The sequence below is a fragment of the Delphinus delphis genome, chromosome X, assembly GCF_949987515.2.
Source record: "Delphinus delphis chromosome X, mDelDel1.2, whole genome shotgun sequence".
NCBI lineage: Eukaryota > Metazoa > Chordata > Mammalia > Artiodactyla > Delphinidae > Delphinus > Delphinus delphis.
In genome coordinates, this window is record NC_082704.1 from 66,887,558 (window position 1) to 66,901,805 (window position 14,248).

A 14,248-nucleotide genomic window follows, 5' to 3' on the forward strand; every position below is an offset into this window, starting at 1 on the left:
AGAAGTAGCAAGATTGAACATCTTTGTCTTGTTCTGATCTTAGGAGGGAAAACATTCAGTCATCAACCATTCATTATGATGTCAGCTGTGGGTTTTTTGTAGATGCCCTCTATTAGATTTAGGAAGAACCCCTTTGTTCCCAGTTTGTTGAGTGTTTTTTATCATTGAAGCGGTGTTAGAATTTATTAAATGCTTTTTCTGCATCTATTAGGATGATATGGGTTTTATCCTTTATTCTGTTGATAGGGTGTATTACATTGATTGATGTCCAGATGTTAAAACAACGTTGAACTCCTGGAATAAATTCTACTTCATTGTGTGTATTAAAAGGTGTATCATCTTTTTTATATGTTGCTGAATTTTTAGGTTTGCTAGTGTTTTGTTGAGGATCTTTGTACCTCTGTTCATAAGGGGTATTGATCTGTAGTTTTCTTGTGATGTCTTTGTCTGATTTTGGTGTAAGGCTAATACTGGCCTCATAGAATGAGTTGGGAAGTTCCTTCCTTTTCTCTTTTTTGGAAGTGTTTGTGAAGAAGTGATATTAATTCTTCTTCAGATGTTTGGTAGTATTAACCAGTGAAGCCACCTGTACCTGGACTTTTCTCTGTGAAAGTTTTATAATTACTAGTTATATCTCTTTGTTATAAATCTATTCAGATTCTGTTTCTTCTGGAGTCCATTTGGATAGTTTGTGTCTTTCTAGGAACTTGTGGTTTTCACCTAAGTTATATATCAATAATTTGTTGACATGTGACTGCCAATGGTATGTCCTTATAATCCTTTCTATTTCTTTAAGGTTGGAAGTGATGTCCTCTTTTTCTATCCTGACTTTAATACATTTCCTTTTTTTATTTTTTTGGTATGTCTAGCTAAATATTTGTCAATTTTTTTGATGTTTATTTTCAAAGAAACAAATTTTTGGTTTCATTGATTTTTTTCTATTATTTTTGGTTCTCTATTTTTCTTTCTGTTACAGTCTTTGTTATTTTCTTCTCTTTGCTTTCAGTTTAATTTGCTCTTCTTTTCTTCTTTTTTTCATTGTCTTAAGGTAGAAGGTTTGGTTATTGATTTGAGATCTTTCTTCTTTTTTAATACAAGCATTTATAAAATAAACTTCTCTTTAAGCACTGTTTTAGCTGCATCCCATAAGTTTTGGTATGTTGTGTTTCCATTTTCATTCATCTCAGAGTGTTTTCTAATTTTCCTTGTGATTTCTTTCTTAACCCACTGGTTATTTAGGAATGTGTTGTCTAATTTCCACATATTTGTAAATTTCCCAAATTTCCTTTTGTTACTGATTTCTAATTTAATTTCATTGTAGTAAGATAATATACTTTGTGTCTTATTTCAATTCTTTTAAATTGAGACTTGTGTTATAGCCTACAGGAGCAACAAACCAAGCCATAGACCAGTTAGAAGTTTAACAGAAATAACCTGGCAAAGAGACAGTGAAGAACCTCCCATGTCATCAGTATTTTTATGGCTTTTCTTATGTATCACTAGATGCTTTCTGAAAGGCTCATACCTGTTTACATTGCTGCTATCTACTCATAAGTCTTCTAGCTTCTCTATAACCTTTTTGTCTTGGGTGTTACACTTAATTTGTGGTTTATAATTCTGCTGAGTGTGTTTATTATTCATTGTGCTATAATACTTTAATCATAGAAACAGATAACTCTTGATTTATGTTCTTTCCTCTACTTTTCTCCCAAGTCACCTGGAACCTCTATGAGTCCAAGTATTGGGTCCTTCCCTAGTGCATGTGGTCAACAGACATCTAAAGATAGTCGTCAAGGTCAATGGCAACGCCGAAGAAGGCTGGATGGAGCACTAAACAGAGTCCCAATTGGATTTTATCAAAAAGTATGGAAAGTTTTGCAGAAGGTGAGCATAATACACTGTAGATGTCTCTTTATTTCACACACCCCCCATGAAATTATCAGTCTCCTTGTCTGAGATATGACATGACTATGATATCACTGCAATTATATAAAAGTCATGTGCTCTTATGGATAAAACCTAGAAGAAAACATTAAAATGAAACAGTTGATTTGTTATTTTGACATTACTGATAATTTAGTCTCTCTCCATAACTGTTACTGTTGCAGTGTTTATAAATGAGATTTCAAAAATCATCACTTCTCTGCTTTTTGGCCATGGTTGGATATTGTGGGACATTGTGATACATTTACTGCTAATCAAATGAATGTGGTGATAAAGACTCACTTTCTTTGTAGCTATTGTAGAGTAGAAATGTTATTTGTAGCAATGTGCTGTTAATAACAAATGTTACTACAGTAAAACAACTGTGGCATCTGGGAAGCTTTATGAGACGCTCTTACCTATTTTTTTTCTTGGATGAAAACTACTAAATAAATGCAGTCATAGTGATGCTAATAGTCCAGAGACTCTACTGGTGTGACCAATTTTTGTTTTTCTGTCAAAGGCCTAGTTTGCCAAAGACTTTCAAGGGGACATCACACCATTATGATTGTGACAGATTTAGAAGGCCAAGAAGACTATTGTACTCATTCATAGATCTCATTCATAGTCTCATAGGTGCCACTTTTTGCTTCATTGCCCTTGGTAATGACCTGAAGAACACTTCAACCAGGACTTCAAAACCTTTAGTTATGTTTCTCCCCTTAGCACACTGATATTCCAGGGACAGAATCAGGTGATCCTTTGGAAAGGTGAAATTTGATTCCTCGAACTATCAACTCTGGCGATCTTCCTTTCAAAGAGTACCTATCAGTTATTTTCCTTCCATTTAACTGCTATAGCACAGTGGTAACAGATATGTGCTGTATCTCTCCAGCTCTGCCTGGCTTATGGCAATTCAGTTTCACAGACTACATGTAGTAGGTGCTCTTCTACCCAGATACCATGGAAAGTGTCTGTTCTTGTCATCAAAGAGTTTAATCCATAGTTATCTTCTTACATAGCAGCTGTAATGCAAGACCAAAAGTGTTATGATAAAAGTGCAAAACCAGAAGGCTGTGAGAATACAAGGGAAGGAACATTCAAGTCTGACTGGGAAAATTGGGTATTTTGTGGCAGAATCAAAGCATGAATTTGAAATCCTAATGTAAAGGGGAAAAACAAATGCCGTCTGTTTTTATTTTCATTCCATTCCTTTCAGAGTATGAATGTAACATAATCACTCTGCACATATGTTTCAAGGCTGATAATTCTCAAAGATTGTTATTTGGCATATGGAACATGGGATGGAAGTGTCTGGTAGGGTCGATAAACTTTTTGGATTGGAATATTTATCTGTGGTTTAATATATAATGTTTTGATTTATTTAAAATCTAAAATGGCAAATCATTAATTCCCACTGCTTTTTAATAATTGAATTGATGGTGGGGGGAAGATAAAATATCATTCGTTCATACAGTATTTCTTGAGCATCTGCCATGCACTAGGCAATGTCCTAGGTGCTCACAGGAATACAACAGAAAACAAAACAGACGACGATCTCTGTCCTTATGGAACTTACATTCTACTAAGGAGAGACAATAAATAAGAAACACAATAAATAAGTAAATTATACAGAATGTTGAAAGATGACATACTGTAGAGAAAGTAGAGCAGAGTGAGGGGATCAGGAGTGCTGATGGGGGATGCTTAACTAGAAAATGTAACTATGCATGTCTGGTAAATGCATATCTTGAGTTTTTTCTCTTCAGCCCAAAAAAATCTTTATGAAAGTCTATTTGTGATGGCTCTGGGACCTACCGTGGTATCCTCTCAGATAGTCTCTGAATCTTTAGGGCTAGACTATCTCAGCAGGTAGACCTTCCCGACCCTTCCACTCCCCTAAGTAGAGGATGAAGCTTGAGTTCCCTATAGTCCAACCCTGCTTCTTGCCACACAGTAAGCGTAACCCCTTGGCAAAGACCCGTGGGCTGCAGGGCCTTTCCCTGGCCTGTGATTACTCAGCATCTACCCAGGGGAACACACTTAGAAATACTAAGTGTCTCCTTACAGTCTCCCAGTTGTCAGCATATCCTGGGTGACGTTTTTGCTGTTTTGCAGTGTCATGGACTTTCTGTGGAAGGTTTTGTTCTTCCTTCTTCAACCACTAGAGAGGTAAGATTCTGTGTCTTTCACATTTATTTGATTGATAGCTTGTCTGGCTAAAGTATTTCAGTGATCTCTTTTCAAAATAACAAATCTATGCTTTTATAAATCAACTGAACAAGAAATGCATTGGAAGAAAGGAGAGAATGTTCTTAAAAAATAGAATGGGAATATTAGAGAATAATTATGTGTTACATTAATTATATAAAGGCAGTTTCTTTTAATGGTTGATTAAGTTAGGCTGATTTATGTGAGTGTTGCCAGAATTAGAAATGGCAGATGAGATAGAAATCTAAGAATGAATGAATGAATGACTTCTCATGTCCCCATCCTGCTCATCCCTACCTTTCTCTACTAACATGTTTGTAGACTATAAACCAGTGATCATAAACCAATGGTCCTTAGCTCTAACTATATATCACAGTAACCTGAGCTCCTATCTCCAATTCAGTGGATTAGACTCTCCAGGGATGGGGCATGAGCACCTGTACTTTATTTTTTTATTTTTATTTTTTTTAATTTTATTTATTTATTTATTTACTTATTTATTTATGGCTGTGTTGGGTCATCGTTTCTGTGCGTGGGCTTTCTCTAGTTGCGGCGAGCGGGGGCCACTCTTCATCGCGGTGCGCGGGCCTCTCACTGTCGCGGCCTCTCGTTGCGGAGCACAAGTTCCAGACGCGCAGGCTCAGCAGTTGTGGCTCACGGGCCTAGTTGCTCCGCGGCATGTGGGATCTTCCCAGATCAGGGCTCAAACCCGTGTCCCCCGCATTGGCAGGCAGACTCTCAACCACTGCGCCACCAGGGAAGCCCGAGCACCTGTACTTTAAAAAAAAAAATCCTTAGAATAATCCTGATATATCACCATGGTTGGAAAACATTGCCATGAACCACAGACATAGATTAGGAGGTGCTTTTATATTTTGCTTTTTGCCCAGTCACACTGAAATTATAAAGAAATAGCTTTTATACAAAATCAACAAAGGAGCGAGAATTGGGAAGCTGAGAATAGTAAGACTGGATAGTAGAAAATTCTCAAAAACTCTGGAGTTTTTGTAGATCATGGCTGCAAGGGTGGGTACAGAAAGTTAATGCTGTGTTTCAGGGCTCCACTCCTTCCTAGAAGCCTCTTCCCTAGTAAAGAACACTGTGTCCTCTCTTGGTCTTCTCTCTGCCTTTAAGCAAGATTGAAATGTTAACAGAATTAATAATAATACATACCTGAATGTACCTTTAAGAGTCTCCAAAACACCTTTACACAGTCTTTAATTTGATCTTCAGCACAACTATGTGAGATAGCTAAGGAAGGGATTGTAGTTCCTAGTTCACAGATAAGCATACAAATTTAGAGAAGTGAATTGTCCAAGGTCATAGAACCAGTAACTGACAAAGACAGGACTTGAACCCAGGTCTTTAGACTTCAAATCTACATTGCCACCCTAAAGTATATACTTAATACAGTTTTACCAAAAATTAGCCCTCAATCCCCTTCACCCTAAAATAACTTCATATTTCTTCATGCCCTTTTTAATCTAACAGTATATAAATATTTTACATAATTCTCATCATCACGTATATACAATTTTAGTTTCTACTTAGATTTTTCCTTTATCCACAGTCATCTTATTTATTCTTTTAATGATTCTATAGAAACTCATGAAGTTGCTGTACCATGATATGCCATTATTTACACAACCATTCCCATGTTTAGATTACTTCTAGTTTTCCACTTGTGACTAATGCTGCTATAAAACACTCTTGCACATAGGGCTTTTCTCCTCTCTTGAATTATTTCCTTAGGATGAACTTCCAGAAGGAGGATTATGGATTAGAGGGCATTGATACTTTTATGACTCTTGTTATGCTTGCCAGATTGCCTTCAAAAACAAGATTGAACCTATGTACTCACTCAATTATATTAAAGGAGACTGAAGCAGTACTCTTGGCTACAGTATTTCTTCTGCCTTTCAGAATAGGTAATTGATGTCTCCTGCATGATGGGCTCTTAGGAAGTGATTTTATTCTTCTCTATCACAGATGACTCCAGGTGAGATTAAATTCTCTGTTCACGTGGAGTCTGTCCTGAATCGTGTACCTCAGCCGGAGTACCGCCAGCTTCTGGTTGAAGCCATCCTTGTCCTCACCATGATGTCAGACATTGAAATTCATAGTATTGGAAGCATCATTGCTGTGGAAAAAATAGTGCATATTGCCAATGACTTGTTTCTTCAAGAACAGGTAGGCAAACCTGTTGTTTTCTCAAAGAGGAATGTCTGATACTAACCTGACTGCATTCAGAGCTCTTCAAGAAGCCAAGGTCACTTTCTTGTGTCCTCTTCCTCATAGCTCTTTTCTAGGCCCCCTTTGTAGTGGCTCTGAGCTCTATCTGTAAAAGAAGTAAGCTGTGGGATGACCTCTGTCTTTTACCATGAGTTTTGTGGTTGTGTTACATGGTAAAGTTGCCTGGAACTCAGGAGACTTTTATGCTTTTCGTCATATTTCAGACTACTTTTATCACACTACTTTTCGTAGCGATAAGGACTTAATAAGAAACTATTGGGTAGTATATCCTTTCTGGACTATTAAGGAAAAGAGAAGATTTGATTTTGGTTTTGTTTTGGTTTTGCTTTTCTCTCTTACCTGTAGGAAAATATTAAAGTGAAACTTTTAATTCTACATTTCCTTATTTTCTTAATAAATCTTATTCCAGGAAATAAAGCACATTTTAAAAATGCAAACTATTGAAAGCTTTCCAAATATTTCTTAGATTAAGAGTAGGACCACATAAAGTGAAGGACATGCACTGCTGTTAATAGAACAGTCTCCAAAACATGTAATCAGTGTTTCATTCTATTAGGCCCTGGGGGGGAATGCAAAGGAAATTAAAAGTTTCTCTAGGACTTTTCAAGGATTTTCTAGGACAGTCCTAATTTTAAATATTCTGATTGCTCTTAGTTCGTTGTAGCAGAAAATGTGATCCCTTTTAGGCATAGACTCTAGATTGGAAAGCTTGAGGTCTATTTGAATTAAGTCGACTTAGAAAGAAATAATGATGAAATGCAAGATAAAATAATACATGCTGAAATCAGTGGTACTAGAAGGATTCAGACCAAAGTCCCTCTAGGGTGATTTGTAAGTATTAACATTTGACTCTTTAACAAACACAATTGTAATTACCTATTATATTTAACTTTCAAAAATTCAAAACAATTAATGCTTTAAAAATAATTTCATGTGATTTTAGGATCTAGTGAAAAATACATATATAGAAACTCATAGTCACCATTTTGTGCATAACCCTGATCCCTTCCTGTCTAAACAGCCTAAGATCCAACTAGTTGGTGATGGGGAGGAGGCTCTGAGTTATTCTAATCAGGACTTTAATTAGTAGGATTAGTAATTTTTCCTTTCCCCTGTGTTCTCCCACCCTTAAAAACCAAACAGAAAACCCTCGGCGCAGATGATATCATGTTGGCCAAGGATCCTGCATCTGGCATCTGTACTCTTCTGTATGACAGTGCACCCAGTGGCAGGTTTGGCACCATGACCTACCTCTCCAAGGCAGCTGCCACCTACGTGCAGGAGTTCCTGCCTCACAGCATCTGTGCCATGCAGTGAGGTCTCTAGGCCCTGGCTGCTGGGAGCCTTTTGACAGCTGGCTCCTGCCTCATTGTGCATGGAACTGAAATGTGATGGCCTGATCACTCCCGACCGTGCCCCTTTCCAACCCATCCCTCCCAAGAAGAGCGAACTTTTCTGATAAACTAACTGGTGTAGAAGACGTGAACCCTTGCCTGGAGGCATCTGCTCACCCAGGCTTTTCAGTGCCTTAATTCTTTCATGGTTCATAAAAGTTTGCATGTGTTTTTATTCTCTAGATCTGTTACAACCTTAGTTTTCTAACTCCTGTTTGGGGAGCAGGTGTTAATAATAACTTATTCCTAAAGTTTGATTTTTCTTATGTTTGGTTCATTGTGTGAACGAGTAGTGGGTGCTTTGGAACATTATTTCAAGTGAGTAAACCCTAAATTGTTGGACTTTATGCTGCTATAAATTGGAAATGTCTATCCTAAGTGCCTTTTCTTGGGAAAAGAGTACCAGATCATGGTTTTCTTCTTTACTCACATGCTGCCTCACACTGAATGATGAACTCCTTTCTGTGCAGAACTTACTGTCTCTGCTTTTGCCTTCTCTATATCGGCACACATAATTCTTACTCTCCCTTTGGTGAAATATCAAAAAAATGCAAGTGCAGTGTGCATATTTAAGGATTTCAGTATTAACACTTAAAATCACATTTTATGAAGATTGCTGGTACTCAAAGATGTATTTGTAGTAGAAAATGTAGAATAACCCAGAGAAATGGAGCCAGGATCCCAATTCCAGAAAGGAGGGGGGCAGAAGAGAAGATGTCTGGGTAGAGTCTTACACCTAGGAAACAGAGAAGGAATTAGAGATGGGTTAGTGCCCTGAAGAGAGCCTTGTACACTAATCCATGGCTCTGAAGAGTGGGCCAGCATACAACACAGAGAATAATTGAAGCCTCTGTCTTTGGCGAACAGGCATATAGCAGTCCAGTCTATAGCTGCTTTACTGAGCACTCTTTCTTTGTGCTCACCTGGTCTCCGTCTCACTCACCTATTCACTCTCTATAGCATCCACCCCCTCCAACTCCCTGCCCTCCTATCTACTTTTAAACTCATTCATTTACATTTTTACTTCCTGATTCTCTGTGTTCATATCTATGTATATCTTGATATCTGCAGGCATGTATCTGTCTCTCGTAAACACCTGCATTTGTATGTGTGTCTAAGCACACGTGGGAATTTTTCTGAATGTTAAGTAGTTTTGACATGTCTGTATATCTGTCTTTATCTACATTTGACAAACTGAGTTAAGTATGTAAATATGAGTGTTGTGTGTGGGAGAGGGGTGTGACTATGGCCTCAGGCTGATATGCAAAAGATAGTGGAGGATTCCTTGAGTCCTCTTTCCTAGTCTCATGTTTAGGTAGCCAGTTGAAGAATGTTTCTCCTAACTTTCTGTCTTAGTTCCAGACCACTATAACAAAATACCATAGACAGGGTAGCTTAAACAGCAAACATTTATTTCTCACAGTTCTGAAGGCTGAGAGATACAAGATCAAAGTACCAGCAGATTCAGTGTCTGGTGACGGCCCTCTTTCTGGTTTGTAGATAGCTGCCTTCTTGCTGTATCCTTACATGGCACAGAGAGAGTGAGCTCTCGGCTCTTCCTCTTTTTCTCAGGGCACTAATCCTACCATGGGGACTCTACCTGATTATCTCCCAAAGGCTCCCACCTCCAAATACTTTCACATTGGGGATTAAGGCTTCAAGATATGAATTTTGGAGGGATGCGAACATTCAGTCCATAGCATTTTCCTTCTCCTGTTAAGACTCTACTAATTTCCCTGTTTATACTCAGATAACCTCCTACTTCAATCCCCTGTTTTCCTTCAGATTTTTTCAGGTTTTTCTCCAAGAATGGGGATGGGGGATTCTCTAAATAATTGTAACAGAACCAGTGACAATATTATGAGTACACATGAATAAATGAGCATAGTAGGGTGATAGAAAACAGATAGTGGAAACAAAGAAAGGATGGCCAAACTTTTCAGTACCTCTCTTATAGGAAATGGAAACACACAGTAAGTAGCTTTCTGATTACGTGATTTTCTGGTCACATATAAAGAAAATTTACACCCTGTTCTGAAACTGTCTTTTCACTGGCTGCAAGTGTACCCCAGCCACAGAGAGTACATCTGGAGTGGCACAGTTGAAAGCCACCACTCCCTCCCACACAAATTTACCTGAACTGACCCTGATGGCTACATTTCTCTGGGTTTATGAAGTTATCTATCACTATGCTTCCCACACACAGCTACTTCACTTTTAAAGCAACTGTTTAGAAAACTTGATTCATATTTTGTTCATTTTAAGCATGTGGTACTAAAAAACACATTGGACACTTTTTAAGCACTTATGTTTTGAAAACAGAATAAAAAATTAGAATTTCCAATTAAATCATGTCTGGTGCCAATGTGCAAAACTTTATATGTGTTTCTGTGATTGGAGTTTATTTCATGGCTCTATTTTACATACTCTAATTATGCGGTACAGTCAAAGTTCATAATTGGGTCAAAGTAGAATAATATTAATACATAAATCATATATTATTCATTATATAATATGGTATGTAATATATGTAAAGAAATGCAGTTTTATCATTCGAGTGCATGACTGCTCAAACTAGGCTCACTGAATTCCAACTAGCTTATTGACATCTGTTGGGAGCCTGTTCTGATGAATGAATAAGACTGATTTTTGGTCAGCATTAAAATTGTTTGCAGGTGGTGCTCCTGCACAACTGGAGGGTACCTAAAAACAGTTCGTTCTCCTAAGTGTTATAACTATTCGGCAGAATCTTGTTCAACTACTCATTAGCCTTTTGTGTAACAAGAGAGGGTTTATCCAGCAAGGATGAACAGTCTCTGCAGTCCCATCCTGGTTAATTAGGTTATACTACATTCTGAGAATTTTATGCAGCTGATGGGTCCAAAGTTATTCTTACTCTGACCCTTTTCTACTTACCAAATACCTAGTACCTGTACTAATGCAATGGAGATAAATATAGTGTCTTCCACACTTAGTCTTCATTTCCTATTAAACTTGAGTGACCTTAGGTCTTGGTTTGCCCAGGACAGTCCCCGTTTATGCCTGTTGTCCTGGCATAATTATTAATAGCACTCTCTGTCACTCAAAAGTGTCCCAGTTTGGATGGTATGGTCACCCTCTATTTAGCAGAAGTCCGATTTCTTTTAAGGCTAGGCCTAAAAGCAAAGGACCTGTTCTCAAACCAGTAACAGTACTCTTGCAGTAACGGTATGTGGGTGAGGATAGCAATGGGGTGGAGACTTTCCCCCAAATTGAGGAATATTTGGCATAATAGCTCTTAAATGATAATCAATATTTGAGTGCTTACCAAATGCCAGACATTGTTATACAGGCACTTGGTATGACCATCTTATTCTGTTTTCACAGTCACCATGTGAGTTAATTACTGTTGTCATCCCCATCTTCCATATGAGGGAACTGAGGCGCTAAGCATTATAAGCAAATTGTTGAAAATCAGACAGCCAGGAAGTGGTAGAGCTTGGATCTGAGCTCAAGCAGTTTGACTCTATAGAGTTCACATTCTCAACAATGACACTCTCCAAGGAAAAGACATTAGGAAGTGGTGTGAAAACAAGGGTCAGTTGGTTCACTACAGTTGAGATATCAGTGGGCATATTGTAAAATGCACAAAGAAGGTGGCCAGAGGGGTGGTGACTTCTTAATGTGTTTGCTTTCCCTTCTGCCTGCTTCTGCCAGCAAGTGAAGGCAGAGGAGATCATCAAAAGAAGTGGCATAGCCCATCCTGACCTTGCTGGTTCAAAAACTACCTTTAGCAAAAATGGCTAAGGAAAGTGAGGCCAAGAACTTGTCCAGGGTCACCACACTAGTAAACTTTGGAGCCAAGATTCAACCTATTTCCTCTGACTTCAAGTCCTCTGACTGCAAATCTGGTGCTTTGAGAAAGGTTTTCTTCCCAAGTTAAGGATAGTATGGGTATTAAGCTTGTGGAAAGTTGAGGTTGGGACCTGTGGCATGGTTTGTGCTCTATCTTAATCATGAATAAGGGTGCAGCCTCCCTGTGGGATTTGCTGTTGCAGATCCTTGTGCAACAATTTATCTTTTTCCATAGTTGAATCATCTTGCCACATTGTATGCCAAATGAGGATACTGTTTCCAGTTTAAAAGCAATGCTCCCCATGTTGAAGTGTTCAGCTACCTGTTGCTAGAACTGAAAGAACACATGGAAAAATCAATTTTCACATCAGAGTCCAGACTTTAGAGTCTCAGTTGGCCAGTCTGTATCCTGCCCTCCTTCTCCACTGTCTATCCATGAAAAGCCCTAGACAAGTCCTGTTTCCTCCTTATATTGCCAACTTGTCATGATCTCACCTTTTAGTCAACTCCTACAGCCCCATAGACTCCTTCCCCTCTGTAAACATGTGCATTTCTCTCTTATTCTAAAAAAATATTCCTGGGCTCTGACATCCCCCTAGGTTGATATACTATAATAATTCCTTCCTTTCACAATCAAATTTCTTCAAAAAGGAAGTTACACTTGACAGCATTGGCTTCACTCATTAACCCCTTGCAATCTGGCTTCCTCCCTTGCCTCGTGTGTTTTTCATAGAGCACCAGTGAACTCCTAATGGCAAAAGGGGTTTCTGACCCTTTTGCAATACATGACATTGTTACTACCTCTCCCTTCTTGTAACCCTCTCATCTCTTGATTTCTGTGAAACTGTACCAGTTCTCACCCAACTATTACTTTTTTGTCTCCTTTTTGGCATCTTTCTCTCCCAACTCCCACAAACGGCATTCTCCCAAATCACTCTCTTCTTCCTAGCTCAAAGATTCTCACCATGGCGTGGGGCAGGTTTTAAAAAGTGACATGATCTGATTTACATTTTTTAAGAAGCTCACTCTGCGGCTACAAAAAGAATGGATTGTAAGTCAACAAGAGTGGAAGTAGAAGCCAGCTAGGTATTGCAGGAAGTCCAAGTGAGAGATGACAGTGCCAGGACTGGGGTGGCGGCAGTGCAGAGGAGAGAAGTGGAGGTAGTTAAGACACGTCTTCGAGGTGAAACCAATGGAAATTGATGGATTAGATTTGGGAGTGAAAGAAAAGGAGGGAATACAAATAACTCCCAGGTTTCTGGCTTAGGCAACTGGATAGACTTTGGTATCTCTACTGAGCTATGAAAGATGGGGAAGGGGTGGCAAAGACTTGGATAGGAAAATCAGGAGTTTGGTTTGAAAATGTTAAGTTAGATATGATTAGACATCGCAGTGGAGACAGCCATGTTCCCTTGACTATCTCACCCACTGTTATGACTTTAGCTATCTCTTATCTATGTGGGGAAATAAACTGGGTTAAGCACCTGCCCTACCCTCTGAGTTCTTCCTTCTCATTTCCCTCTTCCTTATATTGATACTGCTGGCCTTCTCTTCACACAGACTTTAAGAATTTTCAATAACTTCTCCATCTGCTCTCACCAATATTCAAGTACTAGTAGTAAGGAAGTCCTGTTGAACCTACCCTGTGCATTGTTTCTCCCTCTCTGTTTCCATTGTCCCTACCCTAGTTTAAATCATCATTGCTTTGGAATTCCCTGGCGGTCCAGTGGTTAGGACTCCATGCTTCCACTGCAGGGGGCACGAGTTCTAACCCTGGTCGGGATCCCGCATGCCACGCGGCACAGCCAAAAGAACAAAAAAACAAAACAAAACCATAAATGATCATTATTTCTTATCTGATCCATTGCAGCACTCTCACTGCTTGTAGTCTTTCAATAGTTAATCTTCCCTACACACTACTGCTGTAGAAATCTTTTATTTTAAGATTTCTGTTTATATGTCTCCCCATTTCCCACAGGGTGAAGTCTATTCTCTTTAGTCTAGTATTCAAAACACTTCATGAGCCAGCCCCTTCAACTAAACTAGCCTAGAAATGTTCTCCTTTTTGTTTTTGCTTATGCTGTTGATTCTAGTCAGCATGCCCTCCCCTGGCTCCCTTCTTCACCAGGTAAAATCCCATCTATCCACTAGGACCCTCTCAGATGTCACTGAATAAGAACCCTAGTTGCCATTTACTAAGTACCAGTTATTAAGTACTTAATGCTTAGTTATTAAACAAGCATCCTACATTCATTATCTGACTCTGCTTCTTGTGTATCCGTCTCATCTACAAGAATGCAAATTCCCTGAGAGCAGAGATCAGACTGTAATTCATCTTGAGGATTGAATCCTCAGCTGTACTGTACACTTAGTTGATGTCAGATAAAGTTTGATGAATGATTGAATGATGGCAGAACTTTGAGCTAATTGCTATGGGAAGATACAAAAGGAGCATGAGAGCTTACATTCTAGCTAAAGAAGCACATCGCAGGAGAAGAAAAAAATCCAGAATACTAAGTATTGAGGAGATACTAAATGGAGGGTTGAACAAGGTTAGATTTAACACAAAGTCATCCTGGAGGAATCAAGTTTATATAGTAAAGGGAATGTTCAAAAACTTCGGTGTCAGGCAG

At 38.7% G+C, this 14,248-nt stretch overlaps 1 protein-coding gene across 3 annotated transcripts in view; it reads left to right on the plus strand.

Annotated features, from left to right (window-relative positions):
* PHKA1 (phosphorylase kinase regulatory subunit alpha 1) overlaps positions 1 to 10,139 on the plus strand; it is a 131,135-nt gene extending 120,996 nt beyond the window's left edge. For all 3 annotated transcript variants that reach the window (XM_060002654.1, XM_060002655.1, XM_060002656.1), the window contains 4 exons: positions 1,714 to 1,884; positions 4,042 to 4,095; positions 6,124 to 6,324; positions 7,531 to 10,139. In XM_060002654.1, the coding sequence (XP_059858637.1) occupies positions 1,714 to 1,884; positions 4,042 to 4,095; positions 6,124 to 6,324; positions 7,531 to 7,704 (600 nt within the window). In that variant the 3' untranslated portion in view covers positions 7,705 to 10,139. The remainder of the gene's footprint in view (positions 1 to 1,713; positions 1,885 to 4,041; positions 4,096 to 6,123; positions 6,325 to 7,530) is intronic.
* Positions 10,140 to 14,248: the final 4,109 nt, after the last annotated feature.